Source organism: Haemaphysalis longicornis, unplaced genomic scaffold (genome assembly GCF_048455015.1).
Source record: "Haemaphysalis longicornis isolate Haplotype H1 unplaced genomic scaffold, Haemaphysalis longicornis Haplotype H1 scaffold_8, whole genome shotgun sequence".
Taxonomy (NCBI): domain Eukaryota; kingdom Metazoa; phylum Arthropoda; class Arachnida; order Ixodida; family Ixodidae; genus Haemaphysalis; species Haemaphysalis longicornis.
Genome location: NW_027526445.1, coordinates 185,420,363 through 185,435,538, shown reverse-complemented (window position 1 = coordinate 185,435,538; position 15,176 = coordinate 185,420,363). Strand labels below are relative to the sequence as shown.

The 15,176-nt window shown below is 52.5% G+C and overlaps 1 protein-coding gene across 1 annotated transcript in view; it reads left to right on the top strand.

Moving 5' to 3' along the window:
- Positions 1-15,176, top strand: part of LOC144149000 (uncharacterized) — a 60,986-nt gene that overhangs the window by 17,031 nt on the left and 28,779 nt on the right. Inside the window, exon 3 of the mRNA XM_077680524.1 lies at positions 5,185-5,272. Coding sequence (XP_077536650.1) covers positions 5,185-5,272 — 88 coding nt within the window. The remainder of the gene's footprint in view (positions 1-5,184; positions 5,273-15,176) is intronic.

The following is a 15,176-nucleotide window of genomic DNA, read 5'->3' as shown; positions in this document are numbered from 1 at the left end:
GAAATGCGCTTGTTGGCCCGTACTTTTTGGGACATCTTTCACTCGGTTATAGGGTCATAGCTCAACATTTTGTTGCAATTAGGCTTTCCCATCACTCAGGTGCCCAATTCGACCTGTGTGCAAAGCAAAAAAATCCTGGGCCATCTCCACCAACGTGAAACCTTGGCAGGGGTGAAGCATGCAGTGTATAACTGTATTCTTGGCGCTTCGCGTTTTTGCCCACAGATATGAAACCATTGGGGGTTAGAAGTATACAGCTTGGCTGTAAAATTCGCGTGTATTTGAAGCACGAGGCGTTCTATCGCTTTTTAGTACGCGTTGTCGACCACAGAGCCGTAACGTTCTAGCGCGAGGGGTTGGATAACGAGTGTCCCGGGGTGTTCTTTGAGTACGCGTTACGCTCTAGTGCGAGGCGTTGGAAAACCAGCGTCCCAGTGTTTTATTACCGTGACTACATGATACGAGATACGACGACGAGGACAGGAGACGTCGATAGCCAGAGCCCTTAAAGGGCTTCGCCCCTAAGACAGTTTTTGGTGCTGATTCCATACGATACAAAATCATGTGGCAAGGTCCAGCAGCACACTAAAGGTACACTTGTGTACCTTATAATAACTGCATTGTATACACTTCTTATGCCACAAGTAAACTTCCTGACAGTTTTATGGACTCCTTATGCCTCTGTTTCCGACTATATATTCCACCAGCTGTTAAGCATAATTCAACTTTTGCAGAAAAAAATCAAACGGTAGCAGCTGCTGTGTACAAAAAGATAACAGTCGTCTCGTTTACATTATAAATGAGCCAGTCGAACTAATGTGCGTTTAGAAGAAGGGGCAGCATAAATTCTACCCGAGTTATAGCATGACGGATGAGATTTAAAAGTACTGTACTTTTTGACATAACAAAGGTGAAACATTTTTCACGGCACCGGAAAAGCACATTCTTGCACGGAGACCTACTGGGAACCCTTAAAGTGGCGGCAAGACTATCTCACGGTAAGCAGACAGTTATGGACAATTTGGAGCTGCCGTGGCGCATCACTTTGCACCGCAAACATGGAAATAATTTGAAAGGGCAGCTCATCTAGTTTGAATAATATGACAAATTTTTGTAATATGTTGCACGAGACAGAAAATGAATATTTTAAACTTGTAAAATCGGGCTTTGATTCACGTGCGCCAGCGTCCAAAAAGATATAAATGAAACTATTCAAGGTGAATATGAGGCATGAGGTGAATTTGTCGGCTTAAAGACATGTCAATTGGCTGAAGGGAGACCGTAAATTGTCGTCAGCAAAAACTTTTACCTGTTTGCTAAAGAAAGGCCAATAAAAGCTAACCGAAGGAAAATTTATTACCCGTTAACATTACACAGATCAGTGTTGAGAGAGAGACACACACACACACACAGAGAGCAGGGGTTTCCCCAGGCATCGAATCAAGAGGGGGTGTCTCAATGGCTCTAAGGGGGGGGGGGGGGGTTCATAAACTAGAAAAGCTGTTTTTTTATCCCACTTAAATAATAGACGTCTGTTAACCAAACGCTCATCCCCGTGACGTACGTTTTTCATTGTCTATCATTCTTTATTTTTATGCCGCACGGGCTATCTCATTCAGATAAGCAGACCAGGGGTTTCCCCAGGCATCGAATCAAGGGGGGGGGGTGTCTCAATGGCTCAGGGGGGGGGGGGTTCATAAACTAGAAAAGCTGTTCTTTTATCCCACTAGTTAAATAGACGTCTGTTAACCAAACGCTCATCTCCGTGACGTACGTTTATCATTTATATATATATATATATATATATATATATATATATATATATATATATATATATATATATATATATATATATATATATATATATATATATCTATATATATATATATATATATATATATATATATATATATATATATATATATATATATATATATATATATATATATATATATATATATATGTATATATAATATATATATATATATATATATATACACCTGAAAGGCGGTGCTTCCTATTCAGTCTAAGAAAAAAACCAATTTAGAGAAATTCATGTTTTACCATGAAAGGTCCGTATTCAGTTTTTTTTTTTCTCGCCATTTTTCAACGTATACGGACATTTTCGAACTTGTTACCAGGACCAGTGACGAAATTTGAGTTCTTGAAAATGTTTAGGTAGTACACGAATTATGCAGCACTTATAAATCAGGCACCGATTGTACGATCCCGATTTATTAAAACGCCAGGATTAGCTTCCGTAGCGCTTCGCCTCGCCAAATTGCCCATTTTAAATGTACATGCTGAAAGAGCTTCTGCAAAGATTACGGTTGTAAACAAAGAGCGGCATCGAATCAATGAAGAAAGTAAATTATATGTGTGTTTATGTGCGGGAGGAAAAGATGCATACAAGGACTGACAAGAGTGAAATTTGGGGATTCAAGGGGGGGTGTCCAGAAAAACTAGGGGGGTCTACACACCCCCTAGGGGGGGTGTAGGGAAATCACTGTCAGAGAGTAATCTTTATTCCAGGCTGACAAACCGGAACCGAACCGAACCGAAAACCAGAACTGAACCGGTATTTTTGCCGGAACGGAACCCGAACCAGAACCGTTATTTCTTGAGCACGCTGAACACGAACCGGAACTGAACCGAAAAAAGAAATAACGGCCGGTTACCGGTTCATGCCGAAATGGTTTGACCCTCTGTTGTTGATATTGCACAGGCAATGCAATTCAGGCCTTTTTTTATTTCACGTACCCTCAACTTCGTACCCGCTCTCGCACTTTCCCCTCCAGACAATTGAACACTATCACGCTCTATGTAACAACAGGGGAAATGAGTCAGCACCAATGTAGCAATGGTCTGTTGGTGCTGGAAGCGCGAGCGTAGTGCAAGCTGACAAACGAAATGTTATTCTCTGCAGCCTGCAGGGGATATAAAACGAATTTTCACTTCCCTAGCTGTGACTTTATTGGAGCAATCAGGCTGCAGGAGTGCTGTACTGCGCAACAGCGATAGCGCACACCCGATGTGTGCAAACTTTTTGCAAACTTTTGCATGAGGATTAGGAGCAAAGATACAATGACTAGCAGAGGTGCGCGTCCACACGCATCTTGAGTTACAAAGCCGTGCGTAAAAGCCACCCGTACCGAAAGTAGGAGCCACCACGCCTGTTGCAGCGGCGGGACGAAGTCAGCGCGCACGTGTGCTGCCGGCAGCGCCCGACGCAACGAGGCACAGCGGCATCCGATGACCTGCGCACAACCCGAGAAGTTCGGTGCGCAGCACTAAAAGCAGGCTGCCCGGCAACGGTGGAACCGGCGGCGTGGTAGCTGGTGAAAATCAAACACGCAACTCTGGCGAAGCTTGCACAGGAGCTCTATGGAGGATGAATGGATGGATGGATTGACTGATGGATGGTAAAACGTAGGAGGGGGCATGGGCAAGCGTATCGGCGTGGTATCTACCGGGAAAAAACTGTACTTTGCTGAATATTTACATATTAACACCACCAAATATAAAATAAAGCTTCGTTTTCTCATTAGGAAACAATAAAAATGTAACGTTTACATGTTTCTACGGTTTTACTTTTATGACTTACGGAGTACCCGTGAGCACTAGCGTGCTACTTGAGCTTTCTGTCGCAGATAGCAGGCTCGGCAACTTGCCTCGAAGGTTTTCCATGTTGGCCCTTAACTCAAAGGGACAACCGCGGACCGGTTTTTTATACATGGCTATAGGAAGTTTTGCAGCTGGTGCATATCGAGTAACTCTGACCGAGAACGTGCGAAGCCGTGGCCAGCGTAAAAATAACACCACAACCTCCTCCAAAATGTTAACTGGCGCTACACAAGTGAGGCTAACCAGTGTTGAATGTGAAGCGATGCATTTACGAAGTAGTCATTACCGTCCCAGTAAGGCTGCGTGCTGCCCACTACTTCGTCGTCGTTGGTGGTAGGACAGCAAGCGTTACCCGCCATTGTCCACAGGTTGTGCATATCCTGTCAGTGTTGTAATTAGCGATAAGGGTCATGATGAATGAATACACAAAACATCCACTAGTCTTAAAAACAAATGAAAGTATATAAAACGCAAGCACCGGTTTTCCAGTCCAAGATGACCATATTTGAGGTGTAATTACGGAAAGGGGAGAACGACACGTGTCCCGGGTGGCTCATCCGGTTTGTGCTCATCGTATGGGGTATACGTGTCCTGCTAAAAAAAACTTTTCACTGCCTTTCACGCGCACTACCACCGTTCTCGCTCTGATATCTTTCGGAACAACGCGAGGCGTCAACTCACAGTTATTGCCTGTGCCGCGTACACAGCATGTTCGAGTTGACTGCCTTGTGTTGCCTTGGTGAACGCTAATAAATTTTTGCATGTAGTTTCTTCCGTGAACACCCTTGTAGATACAAGGTGCGTCTTTTTTAACAGCGGTGCTGTTTACACTGATGTTGGCCCGGCAAACGTGTGCAACAAAACCTTGCCGAGCGATAATGTCGTCACGCGCGCCGGCACCGCTTTACTTTCGAAAACACTCTGTCCAGCATTCATGAGGTGATCTCTCGCGTACTCTTCTCCTCGCCAGTTCACGTCCATTTGCGCCTCAGGTGGGAAGTACCGAAAAGTTCGCCCTACAGTCGCCGAGTTTCCCAGCCGGTTACCGCGGGTTGTAGCGCGTGCTGACGCGGTCAACTTTGGGACAGATGTGAAATCCGACCGACAAAACTATCCAGGCCTGCCAGCCACGGAGAAATTTCGTTGGCAAGTTCGATAGCTTATGTGAGGTGCAAAAGCCGGGTCTCCAACGAGGGGAGAGATGGGGCCACAAAAGAAGAGCGTCACTCCCGCTGTGCGAGAACGGAGGCGACGACTTCTGTCCAATCCCGAATATCGCGCCTGTGAATCGGCGGCGAAACGTCAGCGAGTTGCAGAAGATCCGGAGTTACGAGCTCGCGTACCTTGTATACTTTAATGACCGAGTGTTCATCGCTGATTGGAGGGCTAACGACGAAACACAATGCAGACTTCACCGAGTCTCGAAGCATAACCACGCAGATAATTTGGCCGAGTCCCCAACCATAGCCTCGCATAAACTTAGCCAGCTTCGCTGTCTGCCCAGTCTTCGCGCCGCTAGTGCGAAGCCTCCCCAATTGTTTTGTTCTTTCTTTATTACAGTGCAACCCGGTGCCCCCGAAATAATCGTCACGAGCACAGAAGTGGGTGATGAGAAGCAGCAGAGCGAGGAACAGCCACAGGGAGCAGTGTGAGTATAGTTTGTGCCATGGCATCTGATTAGAATTCTATGAGGCCGCGGCCAAAATTTGCAGTACATTTCCTTTATTGGACTGCATACTTGTAGAGATATTTCTGTAATGCGGTAGTCTATTACATGTAGACGCCACGCTTGCGCCATTGTGATTGCAGAAGAGGTGAGAAATACGAGAGAACTGAAGACTTCAGTAATGCTAGGGGTAGTGCTTGCTGTGCGAAAAGAGGATATCCAGATGGATGCGGGGGAGAAAATGTTGTCACTGCAGCGGGATCGAAAACCTAAACAGGTCGAAAATAATATCTAAGGAAATACTGGGAACAAAATTTGACAATAAATCAACCAAATAAATAGCAGCCGTTCCACGCAGTGAAGCTGAGTGACCAACAAAGCTGTATGATATTGCCGCGAACCATACATTGGGTTTGTTTATTTGTGTTTTGCTTTTTTTTTGGAAGGGGGGGGGGGGGAAAGAAACAAACCCAATGTATGGTTCGCGGCATCCAGGAGACGACGCAGCTGACGCCGTTCGAGCTTGTCTACGGTAGAAGGCCGACTACGGTGCTCGACGCAATGCTTCCACACGTAGAAGACGACGACCTCAACGCCGACGTCCACGGATATCTTCAACGTGCGGAGGAGGCCCGCCAGCTCGCTCGAGTTCGTATAACGGACCAGCAGCTGGTGGATGCGGGCCGCTACAACCTCCGACGCCGAGACGCCGAGTACCAACCAGGGGATCGTGTGTGGGTTTGGACTCCCATCCGACGACGCGGACTCAGTGAGAAGCTCCTGCGACGGTATTTCGGACCCTACCAGATTCTACGACGTGTTGGCCAACTTACCTACGAAGTGATCCCCGATGGTGACTCCGGCACATCACGACAACGCACGCGGCCTGAAGTCGTCCACGTGGTTCGCTTAAAACCTTTCTACGGACGATGACGAACTTTTATTTTCATTTGTTGGGACTGTCGCTTATGTTAGCATCTGGTCGATGCACTCTTAGAGGGGGGGTAATGCCGCGAACCATACATTGGGTTTGTTTATTTGTGTTTTGCTTTTACCGCCCGGCTGCGCCGGTCTGTGTTATCTCTGCGCCAAGGGAAGCGCGTGTTCCATTCTTTCTTTCTGTGCCGCATGTGCTATCTGTTGTAGGGAGAGCATTCCGGTCTAACGTGAACAGCCCAGAATAATCTTCTTGGATCTACTATGTTCTCGATGCGAATCGACGTTTCGAGAACCACGCGCGCCGAAAGATAAAAAAACTCCCAAGCATTTCCCCGAGGGTGAACATGGTTAAGTGCGAATGCACGGGCTGATGCTATGAGGGGGAGTAAAGTTAAAATCCGTTGGCATTCGCCCGTGAGCGCGCGCGAGCCGACCCACGGAGGTCTGGCAGTTTATCGCTGCATATATAGGGGGGTACGCCGCGCCGAGCGCGCCGAGCCAGGTGGCTGAGAGAGGAGGCGAGCGCAAGGGGAGAGGGACAGCGGCGCACGGCAGCTGCAGCCGAGCGAAGGGGAGAGGAGAGAGTGTGACGTCACGGTGGAGAGAGAGGCGCGCGGCAGCTGCTGGGGAGAGGAGGCGCGCTGTGACGTCATACCATGACGTCACGGCGCGAGGAGCGGTGCGGGGAGCGGCGCGCACCCGCGCAGCCACGGCGAGGAGGCGGAGCGAGCGCGGTCACGTGGTGAAGTGACGTCACCGCGCCGTTGCTACCGACGCTCCTCTCCGCTACACGCCGTTGCTAGGGAGAGGAGGACTGCGGACGCCGCCGCCGCCGCCGCCGCCGGCGGTGGAAGGTTTGGGGTCGCTTATAAAGTGCATTCGCACTTAAAAGCCTGCAGTGCGGACGCCGGGGCATTCGATTCTGCCACGCTCGCCGACGCACCTACGTCACTTTGTTGACCGCTGCTTCGCCGCCTCTGTATTCTTTTCAGTTGTTAGGGGAGCACAAGTTCGCTCCAATAAACTTGTTTCTTTCCCAAATAACTGCGTCGTCCTTGGCTTCGTGACAATATACACATCACAATCACACACATGGCCAGACAATGTAAGCGTAATTATTCTTCTGATCATTTAGTATTGGTAGTCACATGCTTTCTGATTACGTAATATAACTCGGAAGGGCTTGAACTTTATTCTTTGTAGTACAGTGAAAGCTCGTTAATTCGCATCTCGTTAATTCGAACTTTCAGATAATTCGAACTGACTCTTAAAGTCCGCCACACAGCATAGGCGACCATGGGTAAACCAACATGTTAATTCGCACACGCATCGGCTCCTCCATCAGTAATTCGAACTGCGCGCCGCCGCCCGATGATATTTTATACTGCAGCTGCAAAGCTTTCTTGGCGCAATGATAGGTGGCGCGAAGCTTCAAGGGCAGCGCAGCGCTCGGATGCGCGGTGTCGCTGGTGTCCCCGGTGGCAACAACAGGACAACAGTTCTTTCGCGTCTCGACCGGTTCGCGCTTCGTTGCTCTTTGTTGCTCCGTTGGACTTCGCAATGTGTTCTCGCGGCAAAGGCTACGGCGCCAAAACGCTCAAGGAGAAGGTGGAGATCATTCGTGAAGTGGATGCCGGGAATATCAGCAAATTAGAAATTGCTAAGAAACATTCCATCCCAAAGAGCACGCTCTCAACTTACATGAAAAACAAGGGAGCTATTGAGGATGCCTATGCGACTGAAGCTTTCGCCAGCAGTCGCAAGACACTACGGCCTGCGAAGCGCCCGGAATAGACCCTATGCAAAATGCGCCCCGCCATCTCACGTCGACTCCGGTAACTAGGTCCGCCATTTTGGTACGGTCGTTTGAAACCGAAACCAATTAGCTAAACATAGAAGGCGGGCATCGACTGCTCTTGGTGATGGACTACAATGCCGGAGCATTGCTTCGTGCCGCAGTGCACGCAATGCGGAAATACCGGTCCAAATGGAGAACAGCTACGTGAAGTTCCATGCTTTTGAACGAACTTTCTGACGCGAACTATGCCGGCGCGAGCAACCTTTGTGACATGCTGGGCGCGGTGCGCTGGGAGCGAATATTTGTCGTTGGTTCGCTAAGCGCGGGATTCCGTAGTCGCTTTCCGGATGAAAACTACAGCTGCGTTGGAGTTCTGAGGTCCAGCCTTTGTATTTGAAATCATGAAGCCTGAGCGTGCGCCACCTATTCATGCGACTGACACCGGCGCTCGACCGGGAAAACAGTACCACACGTTGTCAAAATTAGGCTGTTTCTTTACTCGTCCCTGTGGCTCTGCGCCCGCTTTATTTCATTGTTAATTGGTGCCGCTTAGCCCCTACACGAGCGTTTATCTTACCTAGGGCTGTAAACAAACTTTTCTTACCGCACTACGCCGTCACGGCGCGGTTGAAAATTTCCTCTGTGGCGGGCGCGCACGGTATGGGAGTGTGTTGTTGGTTTCTTTTACGTTGCATTTAGCCGCGTGTCGTTGCAGAAGTGGCGTACACTGTTTTATGATGATCTAACGGTGGAAAATTCGAGCTTTTGCACTTGGTTCCTGATTTGCCGGGCTGAAAGGTTTGTTGTTACGTCAAGTTAACTTGGTGCCCATTGTCATTTCAGCCACGATGTATTTACTGTCGAATATTTTGCGACTAAAATACACGCTCACTCCTCTAGTTTGTCACATGCTGCATGCATGCCTCCGACGTAATGATAGTGGCCATTGATGTAGGTAGCTGAGACAATTTTCAAGTTTTATTCAAAAAAAAAAAAAAGAAAACGGCCACATTTGCATCAGGCCGCCGCGCATCAGCTTGAGCGCTTTTGCATTTTTTGTATCCACAGTGAAAATCCCAGTAAATTAAACTACTTCGCTGATTTATAGCGCGTACAGTATAGTAAACTGTGGATATAAATGGAACAAACGGAAGCATTAGCGCACGGTCTAGTAAACACGACGTTGCTCAGCCTCTGCGTGCTCGCGAGATGACCACGGTGAAATGTGGCATGAATGCTTGCTGGTAGCTCATAGGTGACCCTTCAGATGCCATGCCAGTCCTTGTTTCTGTCACTGTGGGGGTGAGGCCAGCACAACTGGGACAAAAAATCCATTCCCAAGGCTACCAAGTTTTCTCCCAAGCGCCTGCACGGCACTTTGTTGCTGCTCGCATTGCTCCTGTACTCGACGTCCATCAAACAGACGCATTGGCAAGAGAAGGGAGGGGCCATTTTCTCGCGGGCTTCTCCAGTCAATGTCTTGGACACTCGCTGGCTTGATGCCCTGCTGTCCCGGACGCCCCCACTGTTGTGGCAGCTCAGTGCACGCAAGCTCCGGTGGCGCCTCTTAAAACCTTCGGCTTGCAAGAGGGCGAGTAGGTGCACAGCAGCCAGGATGTGACTCCATGCTCCACTGCAACCCACCGGGCAATCGCACGCTGCCTCACAATAGCCCCACTGTCCGTCTCAAACGTGAGGCACACAACATAGGGCCGGCCACTTTTCTTCTGGGAGCGAAAGCAGCTGCTGAGCACATGGATGAGGCCCAACCTGCAAGAACAGAGAGAGTAACAGTAAATAGCACTCAGGGAAGAACATGACTAGTCCGATACAGTTTATGGTAAAGGGAGAGAGAGAGAGAGAGAGAGAGAGAGAGAGAGAGAGAGAGAGAGAGAGAGAGAGAGAGAGAGAGAAAGACTTTATTTGAGGCCAGCAGGGAGTGGGAGGTCGGGATGCGCAGAGCCTCCACATCCCACCCACGTTCACGACGTCCTCGGGACTAGGCCCCGCCGGTGTCGGCGTGAGCGGTGCGCGAAAGGTACTCGGGAGTTCGTCCCTTTCCCCCCCGTCTGCGACTCGCTCCGCTTCTGCCTGGCGAGAGCAGCCTCGAGCTGCTGGACGGCTAGAGTTTGTGCGTTCAGGTCCGTCGAATAGACGGCACTCGTTATGGTGTCCGGCAGCCGGCCGTAGAGGTCGGCAGCTTCCACGGGGTGCACTGCACAGTCCCACAGGATGTGGGCCAGAGTTGCGCGATGTTGCCCGCACACACTACACACGTCACTGGCGTACACGTCCGGGCACACGTGACGCGCGAGCGCCGGCGTGATCACTGACTGTGTTTGTAGTTGGCGTAGTAGCACTGCCTGCTGTCGTGTTAGTTCCGGGTGGGGCGCCGGAGCAGTGCGCCGGCCGAGCCGGTACCACTCCAGCACCTCCCCGTACGTGAGGAGGGGCTCCGGGTCCCACTCCACGTCGTCGTTGTCGTCTTCGTCATCGTTGTCTTCGCGATGGCCTCCCTCTGTCGCGGAGCTCGGCAGGGGGGAAGAGACCGCCGCCGCGCGGTTGGTCAGTCCTCGCGCGGCTGCGTCCGCCGTCTCGTTGCGGTTGGGGAGACCGTCGCCCACGTTGCCTCTGATGTTGGTGTGCGCCGGGAACCACCGAAGGTGGGTGGCCGGCACCGCTGCACTGATCACCGCACTGCACTTTACCGCGCGCACTGCACTTTCACATACGTTGTTCTTGGCGTAGTTCGCGATGGCCGTGCGCGAGTCACTGAGCACTGTGGTGCACTGCGGATCCGTCAGCGCCAGCGCGATCGTCGTCTCCTCCGCCTGGCTGGCGCACGGCACGCGGACGCTGCAGGCGCTGTATATTTCTCCCGTGGTGGCGCGGACCGCCACCGCTACGTAGGCGTCGGGTCGGTCGGTGTACCGGGCGGCGTCCACGTACAGGGCGCCCGTGTCGTTGGCGTGCGTTGCGGCGAGAGCGCGGGCCCTCGCCTCTCTGCGACCGCGGTTGCGGTCGGGGTGGACGTTGCGGGGCAGCGGGAGGATCCGGAGTCGCCCCATCACCTCCGGCTGGAGCTGCTGCCGCTGCTGTTGCTGCGCTGTCTCGTTCTGCTGCGACGACGTGCCCGCCAGCCCGAGGCGTTCCAGGATACGCCTGCCCGAGCTCGTGGTGGCGAGGCGCTTGAGTTGCGCCGTTCGTTGGGCCTCGCTGATCTCCTCGAGGGTGTTGTGCACCCCGAGCTCGAGCAGCCGGGCCGTGCTGGTGCTATTTAGCAAGCCCAGGGCCGTCCTGTACGCCTTGCGGATGGCCGCGTTGATGCGGTCCCTCTCCTGGCGCAGCCAGAAGTGGAACGCCCCGACGTAGGCGACGTGGCTCATCGCGAAGGACTGGAGCAGGCGGAGGAGGCTGGCTTCCTTCATTCCGTTGTGCCGCGTCGACACCCTCCGGATGAGTCGGGCCGCCGCGCCGATCTTGGTGACGAGGCGGTCCACCGCGGTCTTGTTGCTTCTGCTGGCCTCGATGTGCATGCCGAGGACCCGGAGAGTGGCGACCCTGGGGATGACTGTGCCGTCCCTCGTTCGTATGTGGATGTTTGCCGACTCTTCTGCCACTTTCTTGCGGTACCTGCCCGGCGGTGGGACGATCAGCAGCTCCGACTTCTGGGGCGAGCACCGCAGTCCCGTGCCGATGAGCTGGTCTTCGATGGCGTTCACCGCTGTCTGCAACGCGTCCTCGATGTGTCCGTTGCTGCCACCGGGGACCCACAGCGTGATGTCATCCGCGTAGATGGTGTGGCGGACCTGCGGGATCTCCGAGAGCCTGCGCGCCACGCCGATCAGGACTAGGTTGAAGAGCAGCGGTGATATCACCGAGCCCTGGGGGGTTCCCGTGCTCCCTAGCTTCTTGGGCGGCAGCTGCAGGTCGCCCGCGTGTATTGTGATGGTTCGTTCTGAAAGAAAGTCCCGAATATATTCATAGGACCTTCTGCCCATGCCGAGGCTGCTGACCTGCGCGAGGATGGCGGAGTGCTTTACTTTGTCAAACGCACTCTGCAGGTCCAGCCCTAGCACGGCCCTGTTGTCGTTGGTGCGTACGGACGCGTCCAGAATGTCATGTTGTAACTGAATCATTGCGTCTTGTGTGCTCAGTCTCTCCCGGAAGCCGAGCATGGTGTCCGGGTAGAGTCTCTCCGATTCTAGGTATCGTTGCCACCTGTCGTTCAGTATGTGTTCTAGGATCTTCCCCACGCATGACGTTAGGGAGATTGGGCGCAGGTTCTCTATGCTCGGCGGTTTGCCCGGCTTTGGAATGAGTACCGTCTTCGCCGTCTTCCACTGCTTCGGTAGTGTTCCCGAACGCCAACAGCGGTTGAAGTATGTCGTCAAGGACGCGATGGCTCCGTCTCCGAGGTTTCGTAGGGCCTTGTTCGTTATCCCGTCCGGTCCGGCCGCCGATTTGCAATTGATGCTCTGGAGCACAGCCCGGACCTCCCACTCCTCGATGTCGCGGTCGAGAGCCGGGTTGTCCACGCCCGCGTATTCGCCGTGTCTTTCAACGGGGGTGCTTGGGAGGTACTTGGTATCTATGCGGTTTCTCGTCTCTTCTTCTCCCAGCGCTTTGGTTGCCGCGTGTATGACCTGCGCGAGGCGGTGTTGCTGGTAGCCCTTGGTGCCGGTCTCGTCCAGGAGTTGGCGGAGTAACTTCCACGTTCTCCCCTTGTGGAGTTGGCCGTCCGCTTCGTTGCACACCGCGTGCCAGCGTTGGGTGCAGAGCTCCCTGCTGTACTTCTCGATTTCGCGGCCGAGCGTCGCTATTCTCTTGCGGAGGCGGTGGTTGTTGCGCTTTCCCCGCCACCTCTTCTGCATCGACCGGCGGGCTTCCAGCATGTGCGCCAGGCGGTTGTCCATGCCGGGGCAGTCCTCGTCTACGTCGTGTTCCGTCGTCACGTCCTTCGCTAGGCGAACGACGTCGCTGGTCCAGTTCTCGATGTCTGTGATGTCTCGTGCGGGCCCTTCTTCTTCCACTCGCGCGCGGAAGAGATTCCAATCCGTAATCTTTTGTCGGCGGCGATCGCGCTCGTCTCGGTGTCGTGCGGACGTCGGCAGCTCGATCTCTATCACGAAGTGGTCGCTGCCCATGTTCTGGCCCGTGTTTCGCCACTTTACGCCTCCTTTGGTTGTGTTGGCCGCGCGGACGAACGTGAGGTCCGGGTTCGTGTCCCTGGTCACCGACGTGCCGATTCGGGTGGGAGCCGAGGGGTCCGTGTGTAAGGTGAACCCCGCGTCGGCCGCCTTGTCTAGTAGTTCTCTGCCCTTGAGCGTTGTGCGGGTGTATCCGAGCTCCTTGTGCGGAGCGTTAAAGTCTCCGCAGATCGCTATCGTGTCTCTCGGTGCCGCCGCCAGCGTCTTGTGCAGCATGGTGCGGAACTTTTGCTGGCGGTGCGCGGGATTGCTGTATACGTTCAGCAGGAGGATGGATTCCTTCTTCTTCTTTCCCAGCAGCACCTCGGTCGCGCAGTATTCCAGCGCGCTCCGTCCGAGGAGGTCCTCGTGCTTCACGAACGGGATCCCCCTCCTTACGAAGGTGCAGACGCCTTGCGCCGCTCCCTTGCCGCAGGCTCGCGCGCTCGGAGGGCTCGCGTGCGCCCTGTAGCCCGAGAGGGACGGGGCGTCCTCCGCGTGCGTCTCTTGCACCATGATGACGTCCGGGGGCTTCTCGGCACTCTGGATGATTTGGAGTAGCGTTGCCTTGCGGCAGTGGAAACCGTTGGCGTTCCACTGCCATATTGTGATCTTCGAGTTTGCCTTTTTGGGTTGTCTGTTCATGGTGTTGATGTTCTCGAGTTATCGGTGTGATTGCGGTCTCCTGTTGCCACCACGTCTTCGTCGCGGCCGAGCTTTTTGTATAGGAATTCTTGGAGCGCATCGAGCCGTGTGTTCACGCTGCGTTCGAGCTCGTCGATTCGAGCGTCTAGTCGCGCGCTTAGACGGTCGACCCTCTTCTCTAATTTGTCGATTCTATCGACGCAGCGCCGCAGTCGAATCCGGTCGGCGGCACGCATTCCTTCTTGAGTTCGCATTTCTTGTTCGTCTTCTGCTGTTTTAGGGACTGTTGCGTCTTCTTCTTGGGCCTCCATATCGGCTACGTGGTCTTCCTCGGTCACTCCAGGTGGTGGTGATGGTGTTGGACTCCTTGCTTTCTTCTTCGGCTGTGGGTTTTCCGGTGTTGTCGGCGGCGTTGGCTTTGTGGGCGTCGTTGGTTGGGGTTGGTTTCGCGGCGAGAGCGATTGGGGGAGCGGAGCCCGTCCCAGCTCCCATCCTGGTTTGGCCGGCGCTTTCCGCTGTGGTTGCGGCTGCGATTGCTGTTGCGGTTGCTGTTGTGGTTGCTGCTTTTCCCGTGCGGCCAGGAGACGCTGCAGGAGACGCTGCAGGACAGAGCAGAAAGAAGTGGCCGCAAGGAACAGACTCAAAATGACCAGATTTTGTGTCTTGCTTAACACTGTTGCAAGGGCAAGGACCTACACCTCAAACAGCAATGATGTCAAAACTGTTTGTCAAGTTCGAGCGTGCAAGTATCTCTGCATGCTTTGTAATGCATTTTCAAAAGAAGGAAGTTTAACATTTAAAAACCCCACCGTGGGTAAGGATACCAGTACCCGCATAATCGTGTTCGTCATAACTTAAGCAAGCAATAATGTGATTATCTGGAGCTCACTTCCAGAACCTTTCGAGATAAACAGGTAAACATTCGAGCTATACCGATGACCCATCGAATTAAAAAAAAATCTTCTAGTTCAGTGAGTTCGAGCTAACGAGGTTTTACTGTATTATCTATTCGTGCACACCAAAAACATGCGCTTTAGAAACAAACACAACCACCCCACCACCAAAAAAGGGGAAGAAATACACACAAACGGATTTTTGCGGCACAACATGCGCAATAAATAGTGAAACACACAAAAAAAGAAAACTCAAGGCGTATGTGCGCTTTTGTAGTTGACTTCACCGCAAAGCGCGATTGCTTTGCGGCAAACGCACGGGCGGACGACCGTCACGGAAAACGGCCGCAACCTTTCCGCAAAACATCTTCGCCAAAAATCATCCCGCAAATTCGACGTACAGCATTTGAAAATACTTAATC